We start from the raw sequence: 21,244 nt of genomic DNA on the forward strand, positions 1-21,244 counted from the left end.
CTTGGTGGGTTTCTCAAAGGATTCCTGCCGAAGACCAAGGTTGAATTAGGACTTCCCCCACTCAGCACAGCAGAAGGACCAAGAAAGGACAAGCAAACAAGAAATGGTGAAAAAAAGAATACAGCCACGAGTTTGTGTCAATGGTGACCCTTCTCTGCATTACTGCGGCTGTGAGCACAGCTTGTGAGCACAAATTACACAGAAGTCGGTAGAACACGTCCAATGCCATCAGCCATTTGGGTATGCTTGTCACTGTAACAGAAATGTTACAGTGTCAAGACCGGTGGGGGGGTCTGTACTTCCGCTCTCTATATGGTAGAGGAGAGGCACAGAGGACCCCAGCCAAGATTCTCGATTGTGGTAGCAATGGACGAGCAATCAAGGCCTAGCTTCTCAGGAGGTGATGCAGGCTGGTTCTTAAGTACAGTGTATCCCCAAGCCCCCACAAAGGAATGTCCACACACTGTATTACTGAAAACACAGTCTTTATATAATTAATATTCAAGGGTTATGTACACTTATCACAACAACGCACTTTGTGCTCAGGAAAACCAATAATGATAAATATCTACAATTCTAAAGTGGTACCACTAATATTAGACCTCATAACAGTGCATTCACAATACTGTAGCAATGGCACGCGGATCAATAAGAAGGAAACCAGCAATAGAGAGAGGAGAGATACCAGAGGGTTGAAACAATAGGCAGAAGACTGGCCCTTGCTACTGGACACAGTTCTGTGTGGAGATCCCCCCACCTGGGCAACCTGTAAAATAAAGAGATATAACACAAGCCCAGTCCATATATTGTTCAACAGTCTTATTCTCTCCTACAATGTTTTTACCCCCCCAATGTACCTGGTGGAGTCGAGTTCTTCGAAGAGGCGTCGACAGATCCTTCTTGAATGACCCCCTTTAAAGCAGGAGTCACGGATCGTCGAGAGGCGTCGAGAAACGTCGAAGACCTCGGGGTTCGGCGACGGGGAATCGACGGCCCTTCTTGAATGCCTTCCCTTTCAAGCGGGAGGCACGGGGCGTCGAACGTCCGTCGACAAACGAGGTAGAACGATGTCGAAGAGGCGGCAGCTTCGTCCGAGCGGTGCTCGTCGGCGTCGGGGCGTCGGCGTCCTGCAAGGCGGAGGTGTGCGGGGCACCTCGATGACAATAGTTCTGGACCGCAAAGATTGTAGAGACGGGAGCCCAGCAAGGGCGTCGAGTCGCTCGAGTCTTTGGGGTCGTGAGGTGGCGGGAAACCCACCGGCGGATTCTCCTCGGCGCGTTGGTCGTCCTCGACTTTCTCCGGCAGGACAAAAGCGGTCGACGGTGCGGACGAGGGAGTCCTTCGAGTCAAATGTTCTTAGGCAAGGAGCGGACGGCTCCGGTCGTCGGCGGCTCGGCGTCAAGTGGTTCCCACGGCTGGGCAACACAACTTCGACGGGCCTCCAGCGGTTGCACAGACCTGCGAACCCTGGTCGACGGCAATGGACTTCGACAGCGTCGATGTCCGGGTGCTTTACTTCGGTCTCCTCGGCAGTCCCCTTCTCCGGTCGGCAGCCTTTCGATGGTCTGGCGTCCAGGGAGCTTCGGCGAAGATTCAGCGGTGCTCGATGGTCCCTCGGAGCACGGGAAGAGGGCGCCTAGCCAGGTCCTCTCTCGGGTCAGTCCTCGACGATTTCGACAACCTTCAGTTCCGTCGAAGCAAATGCCACAGCAAGTCTTCTTCTTCCAGCTGGACGTCGAGGATCAGCAAATCCAGTTACTCTTGAGTGGAGACTCAGCTTCTGAATGCTTCTGAACAATTTCCAGTGGTGAGAGGTCCCCAGATATACTATTCTGTCTCTCATCCACACTGCTGGCACACACACAGCAGCCAATCACACAGAAGGGCATTCATGCAGTCAGTCAGCCAATCAGGCACACAGTGCATTCAGGCCACACTCCTCCCTTTCAGACACTCACAACAAGGAATGTGGATTGGGACAAGTACCCAGCCATTCAACACTACACACTGCATTCAGGCCAGTTTCGGGCAGGGCTGTCTCAGTCTTTGTCTCTCATGCCAGAAACCAGACAACCACAACAAGGAGTGTATATTGGTCACACACTCCATTCACCCAGGTCCCACCCACAGGAGGTACCCATAACATACAGTCACTGGGAAGGCTCCAGTCAGTCTAGCTGGGCCTTCACAACAACACCATATATGGAACTTCCACCCAACAGCCAGCCAGGGGGAAGGGACAGAGCCAGGGCTTCCCAGGACTTTGGGAAAAACAAGACAACAGGCAATAGAAAGCAAGAGGCCACAGGGGCCATCTTGTTTCTATCAGGAATCAACTGATCCCAATGGCAGGGCCTGGGTATCCCAAAATGGAGGACACCCAGAGCACCTGTCAAGTTTAGCATGGAGCTGCCACCAGCCCATACCCTGCTCTGTGGGCCACCCACAGGTGCCCAAAAACATACACTAGGGGCACAGGGTTGTACCCCTACCCATGGGTGCCATAAGGGTATCCCATGGGTCTGTTCACCAAACCAAAAGAGAGCTGCACTGCCAGGAGTCCCTCATGGACTCCTGGGCAGAAAACATGACAGAACACACGGTAAAAACAGAAAAAGGACAAGGATTCAGAGGCCCTGTCCCTCAGATGCATTTCCGGCATCACATACAGGAGTAGTGAGAAAGGGTATACAGTCTAACCCCTCAGCACTCCACATAAACTGGTGTGTGATGAGCTCAAAATAGAACAGGTAACAAAGATAAAAAGTATCCCCCTATCCTTGGAAACATTACTTCTCACAATGAAAATAAGAGAAAACATAAAGGGAAGCTGAAGGGGCACTCCAGCAACACTGCACAGAAAGTGCTTTGTTCTGCAAAAGTAAATTACAGATGCCTAGAACGTTGGAGGAATTCATGATTCCAAAAATAAAGTGTGGAGAGACATTAACATGACTCCCATAGTAAAAGAAGAGGTGAGTGGAAGAAAAAGGTTCCCACTCACTCAGAAATATAGACGAACAATCCCCAAGTCCAGCAAGAAGCGCTGGGGTTCTCTATGATGCTGGAATTGCATTCGAGGGACAGGGCGTCCCTGTCCTTGTCCTGTAATCCTTTTTCATTTGTGTTCTGTATTGTTTTCTGCCCAGGAGTCCATGTGGGACCCTGGCAGTGCAGCGCTTCCTGTTTTTGGTTTGGTGTACAGACCTACAGGATACCCTTATGGCACCCATGGGTGGGGGTACAACCCTGTGCCCCTAGTGTATGTTTGTGGGCACCTGTGTGTGGCCCACAGAGCAGTGTATTGGCCGGTGGTAGCTCCATGCTGAATTTGACAGGTGCTCTGAGTATCCTCCATTTTGGGGATACCCAGGCCCTGCCATTGGAATCAGTTCATAACTGATAGGAAACAAGATGGTCCCTGTGGCCCATTGCTTTCTATTGCCTTTTACCTTGTTTTCCCAAAGTCCTGGGAAGCCCTGACTCTGTCCCTTCCCCCTGACTGGCTGTTGGGTGGAAGTTCCATATATGGTGGTGTTGTGAAGTCCATGCCAGGCTGGCTTGAGCCTTTCCAGTGACTAAATGTTGTGGGTGCACCCTGTGGGTGGGACCTGGGTGAATGGAGTGTGTGACCAATAAGCACTTCTTGTTGTGGATGTCTGGTTTCTGTTGTTTGACACAATGACTGAGACAGCCCTGACCGAAACTGGTCTGAATGCAGTGTGTAGTGTTGAATGGCCGGGTACTTGTCCCAATACACATTCCTTGTTGAGAGTGTCTGAGAGGGAGGAGAATGGTCTGAATGCACTCTATGCCTGATTGGCTGACTGAATGCTGAATACCCTTCTTAGTGATTGGTTGCCTGAGCGTGACCCAGCAGAATGAATGGGAGGTCAACTGGTATATCTGTGGGCCTCTCACTGCTAGAAATCGTTCAGAAGCTGGAGTTGAAACTAACATTGAAACTGAAGCTGAATCTCAAAGCCAAGCCTGAAGAAGAAGGTTGACTGTGGTATCCCTTTGCCGAAAACCGTCGAGACTGATCCAAGAGAGGACCTAGTTAGGTGCCGTCTTCCCGTGCTCCGAGGGACCATTGAGCACCGCTAACTTTCGCCAAAGCGCCTTGGAAGTCAGACCCTCGACAGGCTGCCGACCGGAGGCTGGGACCGCCAAGGAGAACTAAGATAAGCACCGGACATTCCGTCTACCGTCGTTCACCAGGGTTTGCAGGTTTGCTATAACCTCTGGAGGCCCGTCGAAGCCGTGTTGCCCAGAAGAGGGGACCGCTTGACACCGTGCCGCCGACGACCAGAGCCGCAACGCTCCTTTGCCTAAGACTTTTGATTCACGGACGTGCTCGTCTGGACCGCTGCCCGCCTTATCCCGCCAGAGAAGGCCAGGCCGTTGACGCATCGAGGAGCATCCGCCGGTGGGTTTCGTGCCACCCAAAGACTGTAGAGATGCCGGACAACTGAACGCCCTTGCTGGGCCACAGTTCTTCACAAACTCTTTGCCGTCCCGAACTATCGACATCGAGGTGCCCCACACGCCCCTTCCTTGCAGGACATCTTCGAATCGTCGCCGATGAGCACTGCTGGGACCAAATCTACCGCCTCAACGCCGAGTTCACTTTCTTCGAGGGATCTCGATGATCTGTGGCTCCTGCTTTAAAGGGAGCCACTCAAGAAGGATCCATCGATGACTCGTCGTCGAACTCTGCTATTCCAGGTACATTGGGGTGGTAGAAACATTATAGAAGGAAATACGACTCATAGAACAATATATGGACTGGGCTTGTGATATATCTTTATTTTACAGGTTGCCAAGGTGGGGGGGCTCTCCACACAGAACTGTCTATTGGTAGAGGCCAGTATTCTGCCAATTGTTCTAACCAACTGCTTTCCTCGTATGTCTATTGTTGGTTACCTTTATTAAGGGATTTGGGTGACATTTTAACCAGAGTACAGTTGATGCACTTTAATGAAATCTAATAATAATTGTGGTACCACTTAGAACTGTATATTTTTTGCCATTGTAGATTTACTGAGCACAAAGTGAGTTATTGTGATTGTGTATATAACCTTGAACCTTAATTATATAAATACTGTGTTTTAACTAATATAGTGTGTGGACATTCCTTTGTGGGGGCTTGGGGACTACACTCTATTTAAGAACCAGCCTGCATCACCTCCTGAGAAGCTAAGCCTTGATTGCTCGACCAGCGCTACCCTGTAGAGAATCTTGGCTGGGGTTCTCTGTGCCTCTCCTCTGCCATATAGAGAGCAGGAGTACAGACACCCCCCCTCCAGTCTTTACAGTCTCTCAGGTGAAAGTGAATTGGCATAAATGAAAGATCTGACCTAACAACCACTCTCAAGTTTTTTGAGCCTCTACAAGACACAATGAAGCTTTCCTTTGACATTGTACGGCTACAAACCGCTTTAGCCCATTGACTCAACATCACCTGCCTAATTCAATAACTCACACAAGGGTCTGCTTGCAATGTCAGTCAAATCCACAGCTTTATGTTTAGAATACCTTTACATACCACTATATTTTGCAAATGTGTAACCAGAAATATACACCATACAGTTCAGGATCCAGAATAAGATTTCGGAATATTTTATTACAACTCTGAGGTCTCTTAAAAAGTCAAACTTCCTACTGCACCTCCTCAGAGGTACTCTGCCTTTCCTCTCCTTCCCCCAGAAGCTCATGGTATCCCAAGCTCTGGTTCTCTCTAGGTTGGACTATTGTAACAGCTTCTTTATCAATCTACCTGCCTCTATTCTCCGCCCTCTGCAATTTATCCAGAACAGGACTGCGAGACTTGTTCTTGGCCTCAAGCCCTGGGATCGTATCTCTCCAGCTCTGAAATCTCTCTATTGGCTCCCAGTGGATGCAAGGATTCAATTCAAAACCCTCTGCATTGTCCACAAGGCTTTCTGGGGCCTGGGTCCAAAATAGCTCCAGCTATCCCTCCGCAAATACCTCCCCTCTCGAGCTCTTAGCTTCTCTACCTCTAACTCCCTCAGGGTCAGTCGTTTTCAAAGAAACGAGCTCGGGGTAGATCTCTGTCTTCGGCTGGGGTCTCCCTGTGGAACAGCCTCCCTGCCACTCTAAAACTTGAGGAGAACCATCTCCGGTTCTTGGAGCACCTCATGACCTTCCTCTTTTTTTCTGCCTTCGCTCCCCCTCTTCCCTGCTGATCTGTTCTCTCTTGGCACTGTGCACCTGGCCACCCTCTGTCCTCCAGGCCCAGGTACCTGCTCAACCTGCCACCCTCCCGAACTGTCTCCGGACCACCCCTTGCACTGGGGTCTGTATCTGTACCCATACAGCCCCCCCCCCTTTTTCTTCCTGCACTTATCAGACCTACCCTGTCTGCTGCCTTAAACCTAGCACTTGCAAACTGCTGGCTGCACTACCACTGTTTGTTGCCTTTATTATTTATTTATTATTATTTATCTGTTTCTCCTCTGCTTCATAGTTTCCACTTCTCCCCCCTTCCATGTACTTTTCCCCTCCCCCTCTCCCATGCACTTGCGCGTTCTCAATGTCACTGGGCCGAGTAAGATCGCTGTTTTGTTCTCCCTTTTTCCCCTCCTTTGCCTTGTCGCACTCTGAACCACTTGTGTACGAGCGCAATAGAAATAAAATATCAATAGAGGTTTTCTTAACTGAAAAGGATAAATTAAGACAATGAACTGTAAGGGGCCTTTTTCTGATTTGTAACAAAGCATCTTCCTCAAAAAGAAAAAGATGAATGTCTAACTCCCTTTAGGGGAAACACACCTCTGTTAAAACTAGACATCTAGGCAAACAAAGCAATGTTACTATCGGGCAGATCATTTGTGGCCCATTATTTTTCTGTTTTTATTTGTGACTTATACCATGGATGCATTTTCATTCTTCATGTTGGCTTGAATTTCAGAGCTATCACCTTGCTTCTAAAAAAGTCATCATGTTTACCTTTCCACTCTATGTACTTGAGGGAATAGTGAGTTTATGTCGAGATTGATAACAGATGTCAGATGTCATTTTTATGATGGAAAAACCTAGACTTGGTTTCCGACTCTAGATTGGTGTTGTGCATCTTGACTGTCAACTCCGTTAGTTGTGGAGACTAATAGGCTCTCTGCAATAGGGACATTTTAGGAGGGTTCCTGAAATCTTTGGTTTCCCTGGGTTTTGAGATATTGCAGAAGGTTGTTGCATAGTTTGCTGCAAATGCCATCATCCCTTTGCTAAGTCCAGATGCCCTTTACTGGCTTGATGTTTCTAAGGATCGGGACCCATCTTATTTAATGTTCTAGTTGGTTTGTACCATTTATACTTATTAGTCAATGATCTAAGTCTAGTGTGCTTTATGGTTCCTAGAAGTGCAGGATCAGTGTGGGTTGTTCATTTTTGGACTAGTTAAAGTTGATCAAGAATTCACATGGCGTTAATACAGATGGCACATACTTGCCTGGACAGGGAAGGTGCACAGTTCACCTTCACTTTGTTTTGGAAGTATCTGATTTTCTGCAGGTGACTCAATGTCTTGGTAACTTGAATTTTCCTGTCTCCACTATTCTTTGATTGGGTGCATCGTTTCGGCACGCCTCTGGCTGCGGCAATCATGTCAGCCTGTGCATGTACCGTGTGCATGTATCCTTTGTCATTAATTTCAGAGACCTACAGCTTCCATATTGTTCCTTATGGCTTCTCCATGTTGGTGGCAGTCGAGCATGTGCAAGCTAAATAATGAATACTTGTGATCTTGCGGTTTCAGCTTTGGCAAAAGATATGAATATATAGAGATATGTATGTGTATCTGAACTGTGCCTACGTGGGTCACAAGCATTTGCTTTGTGGCTATATGCAATAAACAAGTGCATGTTTGTGTAACGTCATGAATGGATGCACAAGTACTTCATGTATAAGTGCGGCTGTGTCGTGATGACGTCATTGATTTCTAGTTTTGCAGTCATTCAACTTGCTCGATCAATGTCATTTCCATATGGATTGGCTACTGTTTTGTTAGGGAGAATTCTCAGAAATGTGCGAATTCCCTCCACCTCCGAGACCCCTAGCAACTTTGCTGGATTTTGAGAATATGATTTTTTCAACCTGGAGAGAGTGGGACCCTTTTTCCCACTTTCTTGTGTATTTTAATGTGATTTTTGAACACTGTGTTTCTTTTGGTTGTGGAGTCTGACAAACTCCATAGGCATCATCTTTCACATTGTGTCACACAGCACCTTCAGTGCAGTGACACAAGGAAGTCTTCCAGGTTTCCCAAAGGTTTAAATGCCTTCTCTGGGATAAACTATTGTTTCCCAGAGCAGTAAAGTGAACTTGACTTTACTTAAATTTGAAACTTTCTACACCCAGCACACACTAACTTACAATAGGGTGCTAGAGGGGTTATCTAGTATCCCCTTTGTCTAGCTTCTCATGTAAACATTTTATGTTACCCTTTTCTCAATGAATAGCCGGTGGCAGGGGTTTACTTTTAACTACCGTGGTGTGCATTTAATGCGGGCTGCGTTTGCAGCTGCAGTAAAGAACCCAAGAGTGCCATTTTTGTCAAAATGGTCCTGGTCTTCTGTTTTCACCATTTCTTTGTGGAAAGGTCTTATCTTGAGATTCATTCTGCGCGCCAAACTTGGTTTGGTCCCTTTGTTCGCTTTGCTTTTGGCGGGAGTCACGAGTGAAGCCCGCCTCTGACTCCAGGGTGTCTGGGGTGGACAGGAAGTGAGGGAGGTGCCCGAAACTCCCTGTGCTTGGTCTCCTAGGAGACCCAAATGCACTCTGAAGCAATTGGCTTGCTGACTGTTCGGCAAGGACAGCCTTCCTGCCGGGTGACTGACAGCTAGGCTGAAATGAATGTGAGAGAACTGAATAAAAGGCAAGGCTTTTGGCTTGGAAGGCAGTCGGCCACTGGATGAAGGAACCAAAGAAGAATTTGAAGAGGACGCCTGCTCCAACTCCTGGACCGTTGGTTCGCCTGGTGAAGCACTGCTGCTGTGCTGAAACTCCAAATTCATATCAAGAGAGAAGCCCCTGCACGGATGACTGCTCGCCTTGAGTTGGTGGGACCAATCACCTCCAAAGTAAGCCACCTGGACATTCTCTCTGAGCTGGTTGACTTTCCACAGAGTTGCTACTGGAAACTGCAAAACCAGGGAGTGGAACACCAGATTGTGTGCATTGCTTTTAAGCTGGCCAAGAGCTCCAGGAACATACTCCGGACTCCCAGGAAGCAGGACTGACTGAGCCTGAGCCCCATCAACAGAGTGCAGGACCCCAGAAGCAAGGAAAGCCCATCTCAACTGCCAGGAATCGCGATGTTGCTATTTGCGGTAGACGCGAGGAGCTGAAACACTGAACAGCCATTTGTTCAAAGATTGCCGGTTGGGAGCGATGACCGTCCCATTGCTGTGCAGGAGTCCCCAGAAGTCCTCCCTCTTGTCCCCACGACTGAAGCCGAGGAAAAGTGAGATCTGCAGAGCTGCTCAGGAACAGAAGGCATCTGCTGCACTTTTTCTTCTATACAAAAGTACTGTATGTGTCTGAGATGACTTGCCTCTTGCTGTAGAGTTGCTTGCATCTTCTACGACTCACAAGTCTAACAGCTTGTGGCCCTACATTGATGATTCTTTTTCTTCAAAGACTTCTTAAACACTGTGCAAAGACTTTTTTCTTACATACCTGCAAATAAGTACTTCAGCTCATATAGACTTTTGCCCCCCAACTACAGGAGTTTAATTGACCAATTGATACCTGCCGCCAACCAACTTTAAGGAAGGATGGTCAGGCCAGGTCAGAGCAATTACTGCTATACCTAGAACATGCTCAAGGGAGTGTAGTGGGATGTTATGATCAACCATATCACATGCTGCTGCTAGGTTGAGCAGGGTTAATGCAGCATGGTGTCCTAGTTCAAGATTTGTAATATCTCCTCCCTGATGGGTAACAACATTGCTTCACTAGATCCAGCATGTATGAATGTCAACATGTGGTTCTGGAGCAGGGATTTCACACCTCATCACTGAAATGATTGTCCTGTTCAGCAATATTATGGTAAAACTATTAGCATTAGTGCCATGTAACTACAGATTAATCAAAACATATTGTCTGCATCATCCGAAAGGATGTTCACTGAGAAAATCAATACATTTGACTTTCCAGGTATTCTGCTGCTCTAACCACCTCTTTTAGCATGTTATGTATTGTTAAGTTGAATTCTACATATTGAACACAATATGACTGTATTAGACTGCCAACATGTACATGTTTGTTCCACTGTATTCAGCTAAAAGAAGAAGTTGGAAAGTTGGAAGATAAAGTAGAGTGTGCCAATAATGCATTAAAAGCTGACTGGGACAGATGGAAACAAAACATGCAAAATGATATGAAATCTGCATTCACTACGATGGCGGAGAACAATGTCAACTATTACGAAGAGGTAAGTGCACAAGGTTTTAGAGAAGCTCAAAAACTATATCAGAGCTATGTTTCTATCAGCTAGTGTACATTTTTTCATTTATTTTGGAGAAAGTAGTTGGCAAAGAATTACATTTCTGATCTATGCGTAGGTCTTTTTTGGTTGCCAATATAATAACCAAATACTTCGTAAGGGGTCATCTTCTATTAAAAACGAAAACTAAGTGACAGCAAAGATTTGTGCAGTGACCAGATAGTAGGTTTTGCAGCTGAATTACAAAATGATTTAAACAATTACATACATGCATAGTTTTTGCTGGGGCTGCAATCATTTTGTTTCTATTCGTTTGAGCTCTTGAATTTATTTGGATGATTGTTTTTTTTTTTTTCTTTCTTTTTTTTTTTTTAACTAAATCCATGAGTGAATAGAGATTGTGTTCTGGGGATATCTGACAATTGTCAGGTGCAATTCATGCGCCTGCAATCCACCTTCCCTTTGGGCAACTACCAACATGCAAAAACTCTAAATACCAGGGTCCAGTACAAAATACAGGACGCTATTCTAAAACACACCAACAGAGATTGGACGCAAAGTGCAATAAGGGAAAAGCTTCTTTACCTCCCTTGGCGACTTCTGACATGATCAGACACAACATTGGACACCGACCAGCACTGATGGATTAGGCAACCCCATAAAGACATCCGCACAGATCTGCCTGATGCTGCAAAAAACATCCAGTCCTAAACACATGCTGAAGTACACCTCCCACAGTTTTCAGGAAGTGGTCAGCCCACTTTGCTCCCATACTAGCATGACTGACCACATTGATGCAGGTTCACACTTTGTTCTATCCGACACCCATCACCCCAGCCACTCCTGAATGATCCTGAGACAGACAAATTGATGCAAACAATTTATGGGATGAACTTAGTTAATACTACTCTCACTCCCTCCACAATATCAGGAGTGTGCAAAAACAAAAGAAATCGGCAAACTGAACTGCTCTACGTTTTCCACACCACAGAACGGACAGATGCTCCAACACCCCCGTGCTCAAAATAATATTATTTAATGTTCATTTGGCTGCCAAGCAAACTTTATAGATCCACAACGTGCTAGGTGTATAAATTGAGCACGTTACATTATTTATTATTATTATTATTGGTGATTGATATGGTGCTAAATACTTCAAAGCTCTGGACTAGGGATTGAGCCCATGTTGCATGAAATTGTCTTGTTCCTAAGGCAAACATGTTGCTGTGACAGAATGCCACCAGGTGTGTGCATGACGATATTGATTGTTATAATAGAAAATGATGCAAGCAATTTTGTTTCTGAAAGGTAGGTTTGCTAATCGGACCCTCCGAACCCCTGAAAGTGCACTCTGGTACTTTCCTGTAACCAGTCTACTGCCATAACAGCTCCAGCTCTGCTGTGGCACAACGCAGGTTAAAAAGTCACCTGTGCAAACCTAGTAGTTGCTGGGACTCATTCAGTGCAGTTAAAGGTTGCAGTTTAACCTCCGATTTAAATTATAATAGTCTGCCTTAATCAGTTTATTAGCAGGTACATCTCTAAATATAAGCCATGTTGGGTTGTGGCACGTGACAGATAAGATCACATAATAAAGGAGCTACATCCATTTTCTATGACACCTGGCACCCACTGTGGCTGCAGTGGAACCGGGACCCTGTCACTGGAAGTGAAGAAACCTGTGTGTGTGCGCTGGCAAAGCTCCCCGGAGTGGGAGTGCAACCAAAGGACTCATTTCGAGTAACTACAACACTAATGAAACCACCCCAGGCTTCCTGCTTCTACAAACTACCTCAAAACCAGTGTGGGTACCTTCAACACCATCTAAACTGTTGCAAGGAAACTGCTGTAGTCATCCTTGATCTCGATGTTTGACTGCCTTTGTATCTCCGAGTTTGCTTAATGCTGAAGCACTACTATCTCTGATCTAAGACCCATTGAGTCATCTGGCATCCCACCTAGACACCACCACCACCATCTGTTCAACCGCTTCTTCAAGCTCCAGGCCAGTGCTGCTGCTCTGCCCCCATGACATATTGAGCCAGCAGATTGCCCTTGCCACCAAAGGCAAGTCTCTACTTCTCTATCCCGAAGGTTGGTGAGTCTTTCAGTATGGCTGACGCGACACCACCTGCCATTCCCAGAATCTTCGACAGCAAGCAGAAGCTAATGCTGAATAGCACTGCATCATTGAGATCTCTTGCAGCTGATCGAATACTTGTATCAATGCCGAACTCGTTCAAACTGTGATGCCAAAATGCCTGCCTCACTGCTATGAGCCCCAAAGACAAATGAGGTACTGTGAAATTGCCCAGTGCACTGGTCTACTTTTGGGGCCATAGTGAATTGTAAGACCCCCATCCTACCTATTTTTTTATTATACATTTTCTTGAACACTGACATTGTGCCATTTGACTGCCTGAACACCCCTGCTCATCTAGTCCGAGTGCTATTCTATGATAGCTGCTTGCATTTTCTGTTTCTTTTCAGGTGTGGATTTTTGTTTGTGTTTGTATGTAGTTACTTGCATCTGTATTGTTTAATTAAAAGGCTATATATTTTAGAATCTTGTTTGTACAGTCGTTTTTTGTGCAGGTTTTGTAGAATTGCTGTTTTTGTTGCTAAGTTATCCGTTCATACCGGGCCTGAAGATATAGCCTGCTCTCTGCCTGTGCTGCAAGACAGTGCAGGGTTGTACTTTTTGGCCTTTGCCTGGTTCACTTTTGTGATTGGGATCACTGCTGGTTTAGTGTTGGGTTGATTACGCGGTTTGGCCACTACTCATCCCTGGGCTCCTACAAATCAGTAGTTATTTTGTCAGTTGTCCTAAAGCTATCCTCCTTGCTTGCGTCCTTACTTGCTCCGAACACCATATTAATGCATTTGAGCACAATGATTGAATGTTTGTACACAAAGACACAATCCAGAAAAGGCAGGTGATTAGCAGTGGTACATGTTGATGCGCTAACCTGCACGGAAATTCTGAATACTGTTATCCTTTATTTTTTGTTTACTGCAAGCGGTCCTAGAAATCCGACGTCCCATAAGGTATTCGTAGAATGGTCTTGTTGTTCCAGATAATTGTCACTACGAATTACTTTAATCTGTGGATGGACATACAAGTGAAGAATCTGGCAAGGCTATATATTACCTGCATCACTGTGATGTACACACTTCATACGATCACCTACTTGTAAAGCCAGTCATTCTCAATACCTGGTTTTAACCCACATCATTAAGCCAAAGCATAGTGTAATATAAGCCCAAATGCAGTCTGATTGCTCACTCTACTTAAATATTTCCCATATTCATATCAGGTTTTTCTACCTAGAACCATTCAGCTACAGTTGTCAGGTTGGTGGCCCAGCCAGGTGCTGAACCAGATTTTATTTTGAGGAACTTTCAAGCAATCATCCAAGTTGCTTGGGGAACGCTATACCTGGATCAAATGAAAGATTTGATTAGCCAGAACTAAAAGCAGCTGCTGGGTTTCTGGCAACTCCCAGTAAGTATGAGCTAACTTGGCAGACCCATGATGCAAATTTAACCTTTTGAGCATCGTAAGAGGTCCATTATGATGTTCTTTTATTTGTATGTTTTACTGGTTTATTTCAAACCTTTAACATTTCCAAATCATTACACATCATTTCATCATAAAATAATCTCTTGGGTGAGAAGAACTATTCCATATGATAACCATATCACTGATACGCAATCAGGGGAATAGACAAAATAAAAAAAAACTCAAGAGGAAATACACATTCTATAAAAAAATATATATTGCACCCTATCGTTCTTAATAGGCTCTTTTTAAAAATGTCACCCGTGAAAAAATCACAGATGGATTCTCCCCTAATAGAAGCAACCTACACCATTTATCCAGAGATAATGTATTGACTCTGTCAATAAAGACTCACAAGTAATAAGACGGTTAGTCCCACACATGAAACTATTGTATTTTTCAATGTTTCTACTACAACCTGTTTTTCGCAGAACCTACAGGTCAGGGCATGTTTTCCAATTTGTTTAAAAGCTCCCAGGAACTCTTCAATAAAGTATAGGTTGAATCGGATGTCGGACTGGGAAATTTCACTAGGTATTTAGGGTTTGTTTTCAACGTTCTACATTCTCCAGAATAGTCCTTTATTAAAGAATATTGGTTTCTTTTTTCTCGAGTTAATATCCATTCATGGTTTTGTAATTTCATTTTAACAGCCATTGGATTACTAACTAAAAGCTAAAAAGATAGATTCAACTTTGACAATCAAGCAGTATGTTTCGCTTTACAATATTCTAAAGACAATCTCTCATCTAGAATATGCAATGGAGGAGATGTTTGAGCTGTAAGAGATTTCCGAAACGTGGTTATCGACTTCCATAAAGATATTGAATATAGGCATTGCAGCACCAATTCAAATATAATAGAGGCCACAGGTAGGCTTCTCAGGAGGCAAAGCACCCTCTACCAAAACACTCGTTCTAGGATCTCCCACATTTTCCAGGTGAGATTCAGACCCCTTTCCGCACCATTTGAGAGTATTGGACTTACTTTCTGATTATGGAAAATAAGGAGAGGGATCAATCTAAATTTGCCAATCCTCTGATGGAAAATCATTCCTTGTGAGGCCAAATGTTTTACCTTTGATCTTAATCTCAATGCCCATGGGTTTCAATCAGGCTTTGATTAATACACAGCCCCAGATATGTAATCGAGTGAATGCACTCCAGGGACTCCTTGCCAAAAAACCATTGAACTGTTGGCTTTCGATTGCCTTTGTTAGCACTTAGGACCATCATAGCACTTAGGACCATCATTTTAGATTTTTTAACATTGATTCTCAGGTCATTAGCAATCATATATTCCTGAAGGCAATTTAATCTATGTTTAAGACCTATTGGGGTTATGTCTATTAGGATCAGATCATCCGCATACAGGATCTAAGATGTCAAGGTTCCATTGATCTTGGGCAGAAAGGCAGTTACATTGCTTTGGCTCAAAGCCATATCTGATTTATATAGATTAAACACGGCTGGCGCCAACACGCAGCCCTGCTTCAATCCCCGATATGTCTCAATATTCTTAGATAACAGGCCCTGCAGGTTCAATCTAACCTGCATTGTTCCGGAGTACAGATCCCTCATAGAGTCAGATGCGGAGATCAGTTCCAGTTATTTAATTTGGTCCACAGTCTTTCCCTGTTAATACTGTTGAATGCCTGCTCCAGGTGCACAAATGCAATATAGGGTTTTGTTTTCTCTCTAGCCACCTGGAGCTTGAGCAGGATTAACAGAAAAAGATTTAGGGATGTTCCTATACCTTTGAATGAATCCTTTATGGCGGGGTCTAGACGACCCGTTTCATTGGCCCACTGTTGCAATATAAGGGATGTGTCAGATGTTGCAATATAAGGGATGCAAAAACCTTTCCCATAGTATCCAACTGCACAATTGGTCAATCATTTTTAGGGTTTGATCTAACGCCCTTCTTAAAAATGGGTATTATGAGGGCCTTTTTCGTGACAAGGGAACCCTTTTCTCTTTAATTATTTGATAGAATAGAAGGAATGCAAATTCTGTCCACAGAACTGGAGCCTGCTTTAAGATATTGTTAGTCAGGCAATCGGGCCAGGGGCTCTTGAAGTACTTAATTTCATAATCAAGTTCAAGATGTTCTCTTTGTCCATTTGCCAAGACCACGGTGTAGGATCAAGCTCTCCGGTTTGGCCCACTTAGCCGGATAAGGGGCAAACAAGGATCCAAAGTTATCGACCCACTGTTGTTCCATAACTGCTAACATTTGTAGCACTTCTTGAGGAGTGCCCACTTTGTTATCCATTCCCATGTTAGACAGGAATTTTTCTTGCATATCACTTTTAGCATGTTCTCTGCCTCTTGCTGAGATCTTTCGGCTTTGAATGACAAAAGCCTATTTTTATATTGTTGCCTTCCTTTTTTCTTATTCAAGACTCGTATGATCCCCAGATCACTGTTTAGCGCTCTCATTTCTATCCTAAATCTCTTCCGCTCCTCTAGCAATATATTGCTGTATCTGTTTTCAGAAGAATTCAGGTTTTCCTTCTGTAGACGGCGCTTGTACACATTTTGTGAGTAAGGGCACGTAGTTCAAGGTTGAAATATTTTGATCGACCAGGTCTCTGAATTTCATTATAACCTCCAAGATGTTATGGGGTTTCATATACAATCTGTTTCTACCTTGGAAGACCTGAACGTCAATGTGTTTACCCTCTATCTTCCCCATGGTCATTCCTTTCCATCTCAACCACAGGAGAGCACAATCACTGGATTCCATTTGGAGTATCTCCAGTGACATGACCCCTCGTAGTAAAGTAGTCTAATGTGGTTTTAGGGCGGCCACACTGCCTGGTGGCTTGAACCGGGATATCCCCCTTTTGCCATTAAGCATTTGGAGTTCTCTAGCCCTCCATATGTGGTACTTTCAGCACTGGCTCTGGCGGAGGCTGCTATGGCTTCAATAGATTTTACGGGGGTCCTGTTATCAATGCACCTGATGTTCAAGTCTCCACAAAGTATAACGTAGGGATTCACAAAGTCTATCTGATCTATCACAGATTTTATGAATTTTCATCTTCCTTTACTTTGGCTGGATTCCAATACAAATTCAGCAAGTACAAAATTAAGTTTTGGAGCTTTGGAATTTGGTCTGATCTCCAACGTAAGGACTTGGATCCATGGGTTGGGAGTATACTGTTTTAGCATACTGATTATTTGGACCATTTTAATTAAGGTTAAAAGACCCAAAAATGGTTTACCAGTTGGGCCTTTTATTGCTGGATTTAGAAAAGTTGTATATCCCTCACATAAAGGGGCTTGTCTTACCCAGGATTCCTGGAAGCATAAAATGTTCAAGGTTTTCAGGACCTGCTCCTCATTATTAAAAAGATGGATAAACTCTTTTGTATTCCAACAGCCAATTTTCATAGGCTCCAAGAGCCCATTTATATCGCGCTATTGGTCCTGAGAAGCCAGGCCCATTCGTCCTCTTTGTAATTACACAAAGCGCTTTGTTGGATTTCTTCTACCCTCCTTTAGTCCACTTTAGGCAAAAGAAGGTTACTTTCAAGGGTTCGCCTTTATGGGGAGATTGATGATGGCCCTTTACCTCAATGGTCCTGGCCAATTTATCAGAGTATGTGCCGGAACTCTCTGCCACCTCTTCTTTGGGCCAGGGTTTGAAACACCCCCTCTCTAGCTCTCAAGGAGTTTGGGGCCTTAACTGTCATTACTGTGGTCATGGTCTGATCTATGCTCAATTGCGTTTCCCCACTTGGGATCCCCTGATTTCTTGACAGCGCTTAATTGGTGGATTCAGTAGAATAGATTGAGGGCTCCAAGATGTATACCATTGGATTTTCTTCAATTTGGATGTTTGATTGCTGCTCCTCTTGTTCAACCCCGTTCTCTGCAGTTTGGCGCTGTTACGTTTCAGTCTCCCTTGGTTGCGTTCCCTTCAATTTTTGCTGATTAGCTCTCGGGTGGCAGGGTTTTTTCCGGTTCCGAAAGAAGGCTCTACAGGCATTCGATTTCTGTCTTTTATCTGACAGTGTTTTTTACTTTTTTTGTGGCAAAGGCACTTGGCGCACTGGTTTAATCTTTTTTTTCCCCTCAAAAATGGGAAAGATTTCCTTGGTGTGTTTTGCCTTTCATTTTGATCAGATGATTCAGCATTGTCACATGTTGTTGGTTCACCATCAAGAGTATCCGATTCTTGATCATTTTCTGTCTCAGTCTGATTTATTTCTCTTGTCCCAATGTTCTCTATTGGATCGCCTTCTCTCGCCATGTTATCCATTTGGGGAGCTTTGGAATTACCCCTCTTTTGTGTTTTATTTAGGGTTATTTTTCCAGGGACTGCATCCCTTCTTGATTTGCCTTGGGGCCGAGTGCCCGCCTCAGAGATTTATTTATTTATATTTTTTGTAATTCGCCAAATCGCCCATCGGCCTCAAAGCACACATAGTAACGTACAATACATGAGACATTAAAAGCAGGATAGGCATGGAGGAAGAGCCGAGCTATGAATTCATCAGGAACTAAATTGAAAAGGAGTGTCTTAATACCACTTTTTAAAGGTGGTGAGTAAATTTGCCTGCGTGAGATGAAGGGGTAACCTTTTCAAGGCTGCTGGTGCATGGACATTAAATGTTGTACCACCAATTCTCATAAGCTTGAATCTTGGCTGTGTACATTTTTGTAGAATCAAAGGAGCATGGGGGTGACTCGACATAAGGGGAGTCAGCCGATCGCATAAATATTTAGTCCTTGTTGCAGCATTTGTAGGTCAATGACAGAATCTTGTGCATGACGCTATGTTTAACCGGGAGCCAATGTAGTTCCCGTCTGGCCTCGATTACATGATCTTTTTTAAAAGGACTAAAAACGGCTCTCACATCACTATTCTGAACAACTTGAAGTACATTAAGATAAGCTTTGGAGGTTCCTGCCAAGAGCCTATTACCATAGTCAAGGCGGGAGTTAATCAGAGCTGTGGTCAGAAGGACCCTGAATTTTAAAGAAATGCATGGACGAATGTAGTTAAGCAGTTTAATGGTGTATCCACAAGCTGCTCGTACTTGGGCAACATGTAGCTTCATGGATAGTTCTGCATCAAAAGTGACACCTAAATTCTTAACAGACTTAGATACTTTGATGATATTGCCGGCAATGGTGAAACAATCATAGTCGGAAATCAAGTGTTTTTATCTTATTGCTGAATGCTATAATTAGCAGTTCAGTCTTGCCAGCATTTAGTGCTAAGGAATTAGTTACCATCCACTCTTGTATGGCATGATATATGGAGTTGATAAGTAAGGTGTCTCTAGAATAACAGCCTGACAGCTCGATTATGACCGGAGTGTCATCGGCATAGTATGTATAGCGGACATCCAGGTCATCAAGAAGTACAAGGAGGGGCATGATTTAAATGTTAAAAAATGTTGATGAAATACACGACCCATGGGGCACTCCACATGTGACTAGTGTGGGATCGGAACTGGCATCTTTTACAACCACTCTTGCATTTCTATGCCCTAAGAAGGAGGACATCTAGGCCGAAGCAGCATGAGAGCAGTTAACCCATTCTGCCAATCTGGTGACAAGCTGTGCATGATCCACCAAATGGAATGCGGCAGATAAATCAAACAACATCAATATTGCTGGACTGCCGTGATCTACCATTCTGGTAATGTTCGATTTCAGGTACAAAAGTGTGGTCTCCATTCCGGACTGTTTGGGATTCAAAAGATTGTTATTTTCGAGAAAACATTGCAGTTGGCCATAGGTAACCCGGTCCAAGATCTTCGACAGGAATGGTACATTGGTTATTGGGTGGTATTGTTTAGCTATATTAGGATCCAATGTATTCTTTTTTAGAAGGGGGGGTTAATATATGCCTCTTTCAAGACCGAAGGTACATTTGCTTCGGCAAAAGATAAATTAACAGGACGTGTTGCCCATGGCACTAGCGTATTCATGCATTCTTTAATCACATTAGACGGACAACTTATCCCCTAAACAGGACGTTGGTTTCATACTGGCCACTATTTTGATGATATGTTCCTCGGAACATGGTTTGAATTGTAAAGGAATTTGCTCATGTTCCTTATTAGGTACATGGTTGAAACTGTTCAGGGTATCAGCCAGCATTGGGTCTGGTAGCTGATCATGGTCTCGTTGTGCTGCTATGGAGTATTAAGTGTCATTTGATTTTCTACTTAAATTCATCATGTATTGTTTGACACATAATGAGTCCTCTTTTAGTGTAATTATGTGTGGGGGTTTTTCCTTCGAATTCCTTGAGGATTACAAATAATTCTTGTAAATTTGATTTTTCAGTAGAGATCCTTTTATTAAAGCTTTGGGATTTGGCATCTGTCGCATTCTTCAAATTAAGAATCGATTGTTTATATAGGGAGTGAGATAGAGGAGAGGAGTGCTTTCCCTTTCCGCTTATTTCTTAACGTCCTAGGCCAACAATAGAATCATTGAACCAGGTTCTGTTACTGATTTTGCATTTCACCACTCAATGTTTTTTGCCTGCAAGGTTGGCGATGATTATATTAATCTTACCGGTAAAATGGCAGCCCAAATCATTGGATTTGTTAAAGGTATCCACTGGTCGGAGTTGGGTTAACATCTGACATGATAGAGATTGTGGCATTAACTTCTTTAAATTCCTAACCATGGCACATTGTTTAGGAGTGGATTTGGGATGAGGGGGACTCATTGGTAATAAGATGGAGAAGTTCACCATCATATTTTCAGACCAGGGACAGTGACCGATGCTAGTTTCAGTCATGGAGACGCCAAACCCAGTCTAAGGTGTGTCCTGCCTTATGGATAGGGGCAGAGAGCATCTGGTTGAATCCAATAAAGCTTAATGCTAATGAGAGGGACGTAGCTTTTGTGTCCTAGGATCATTAGGCAATACATTAAAGTCACCCAGGACGATCACTGGTGTGTTTGTTTTAGTGATAGACGAAAGCAGATTGATAAGTTGTTCCTAAAAGGATAGCATATCTAAAGGTGGGTGATTATATAATAATAATTGTTAAAGAATTGTTCTCTGTTAGCTTTAATAGGAGGCTGTCACAACCATCTAAGGGAGTGTCCGAGGTCTCGTGCAAGGAAATATATATAGGATCTTTCGACACAGTCTCAGATTTTTCCCACGTGGGTTTACAGTTCTCTCTACTTGTTTTTGAGGCTTTTTTTATCAGAATTCTACTTAACTTGCAT

At 44.2% G+C, this 21,244-nt stretch overlaps 1 protein-coding gene across 2 annotated transcripts in view; it reads left to right on the forward strand.

The window, feature by feature from the left end:
• The window catches only part of SNX7 (sorting nexin 7), a 305,876-nt gene that overhangs the window by 210,445 nt on the left and 74,187 nt on the right, over positions 1-21,244 (forward strand). For both annotated transcript variants that reach the window (XM_069641532.1, XM_069641533.1), the window contains one exon: positions 10,304-10,456. In XM_069641532.1, coding sequence (XP_069497633.1) covers positions 10,304-10,456 — 153 coding nt within the window. The remainder of the gene's footprint in view (positions 1-10,303; positions 10,457-21,244) is intronic.

The sequence above is a fragment of the Ambystoma mexicanum genome, chromosome 1q (genome assembly GCF_040938575.1).
Source record: "Ambystoma mexicanum isolate Mex_15411 chromosome 1q, UKY_AmexF1_1, whole genome shotgun sequence".
Lineage (NCBI taxonomy): Eukaryota > Metazoa > Chordata > Amphibia > Caudata > Ambystomatidae > Ambystoma > Ambystoma mexicanum.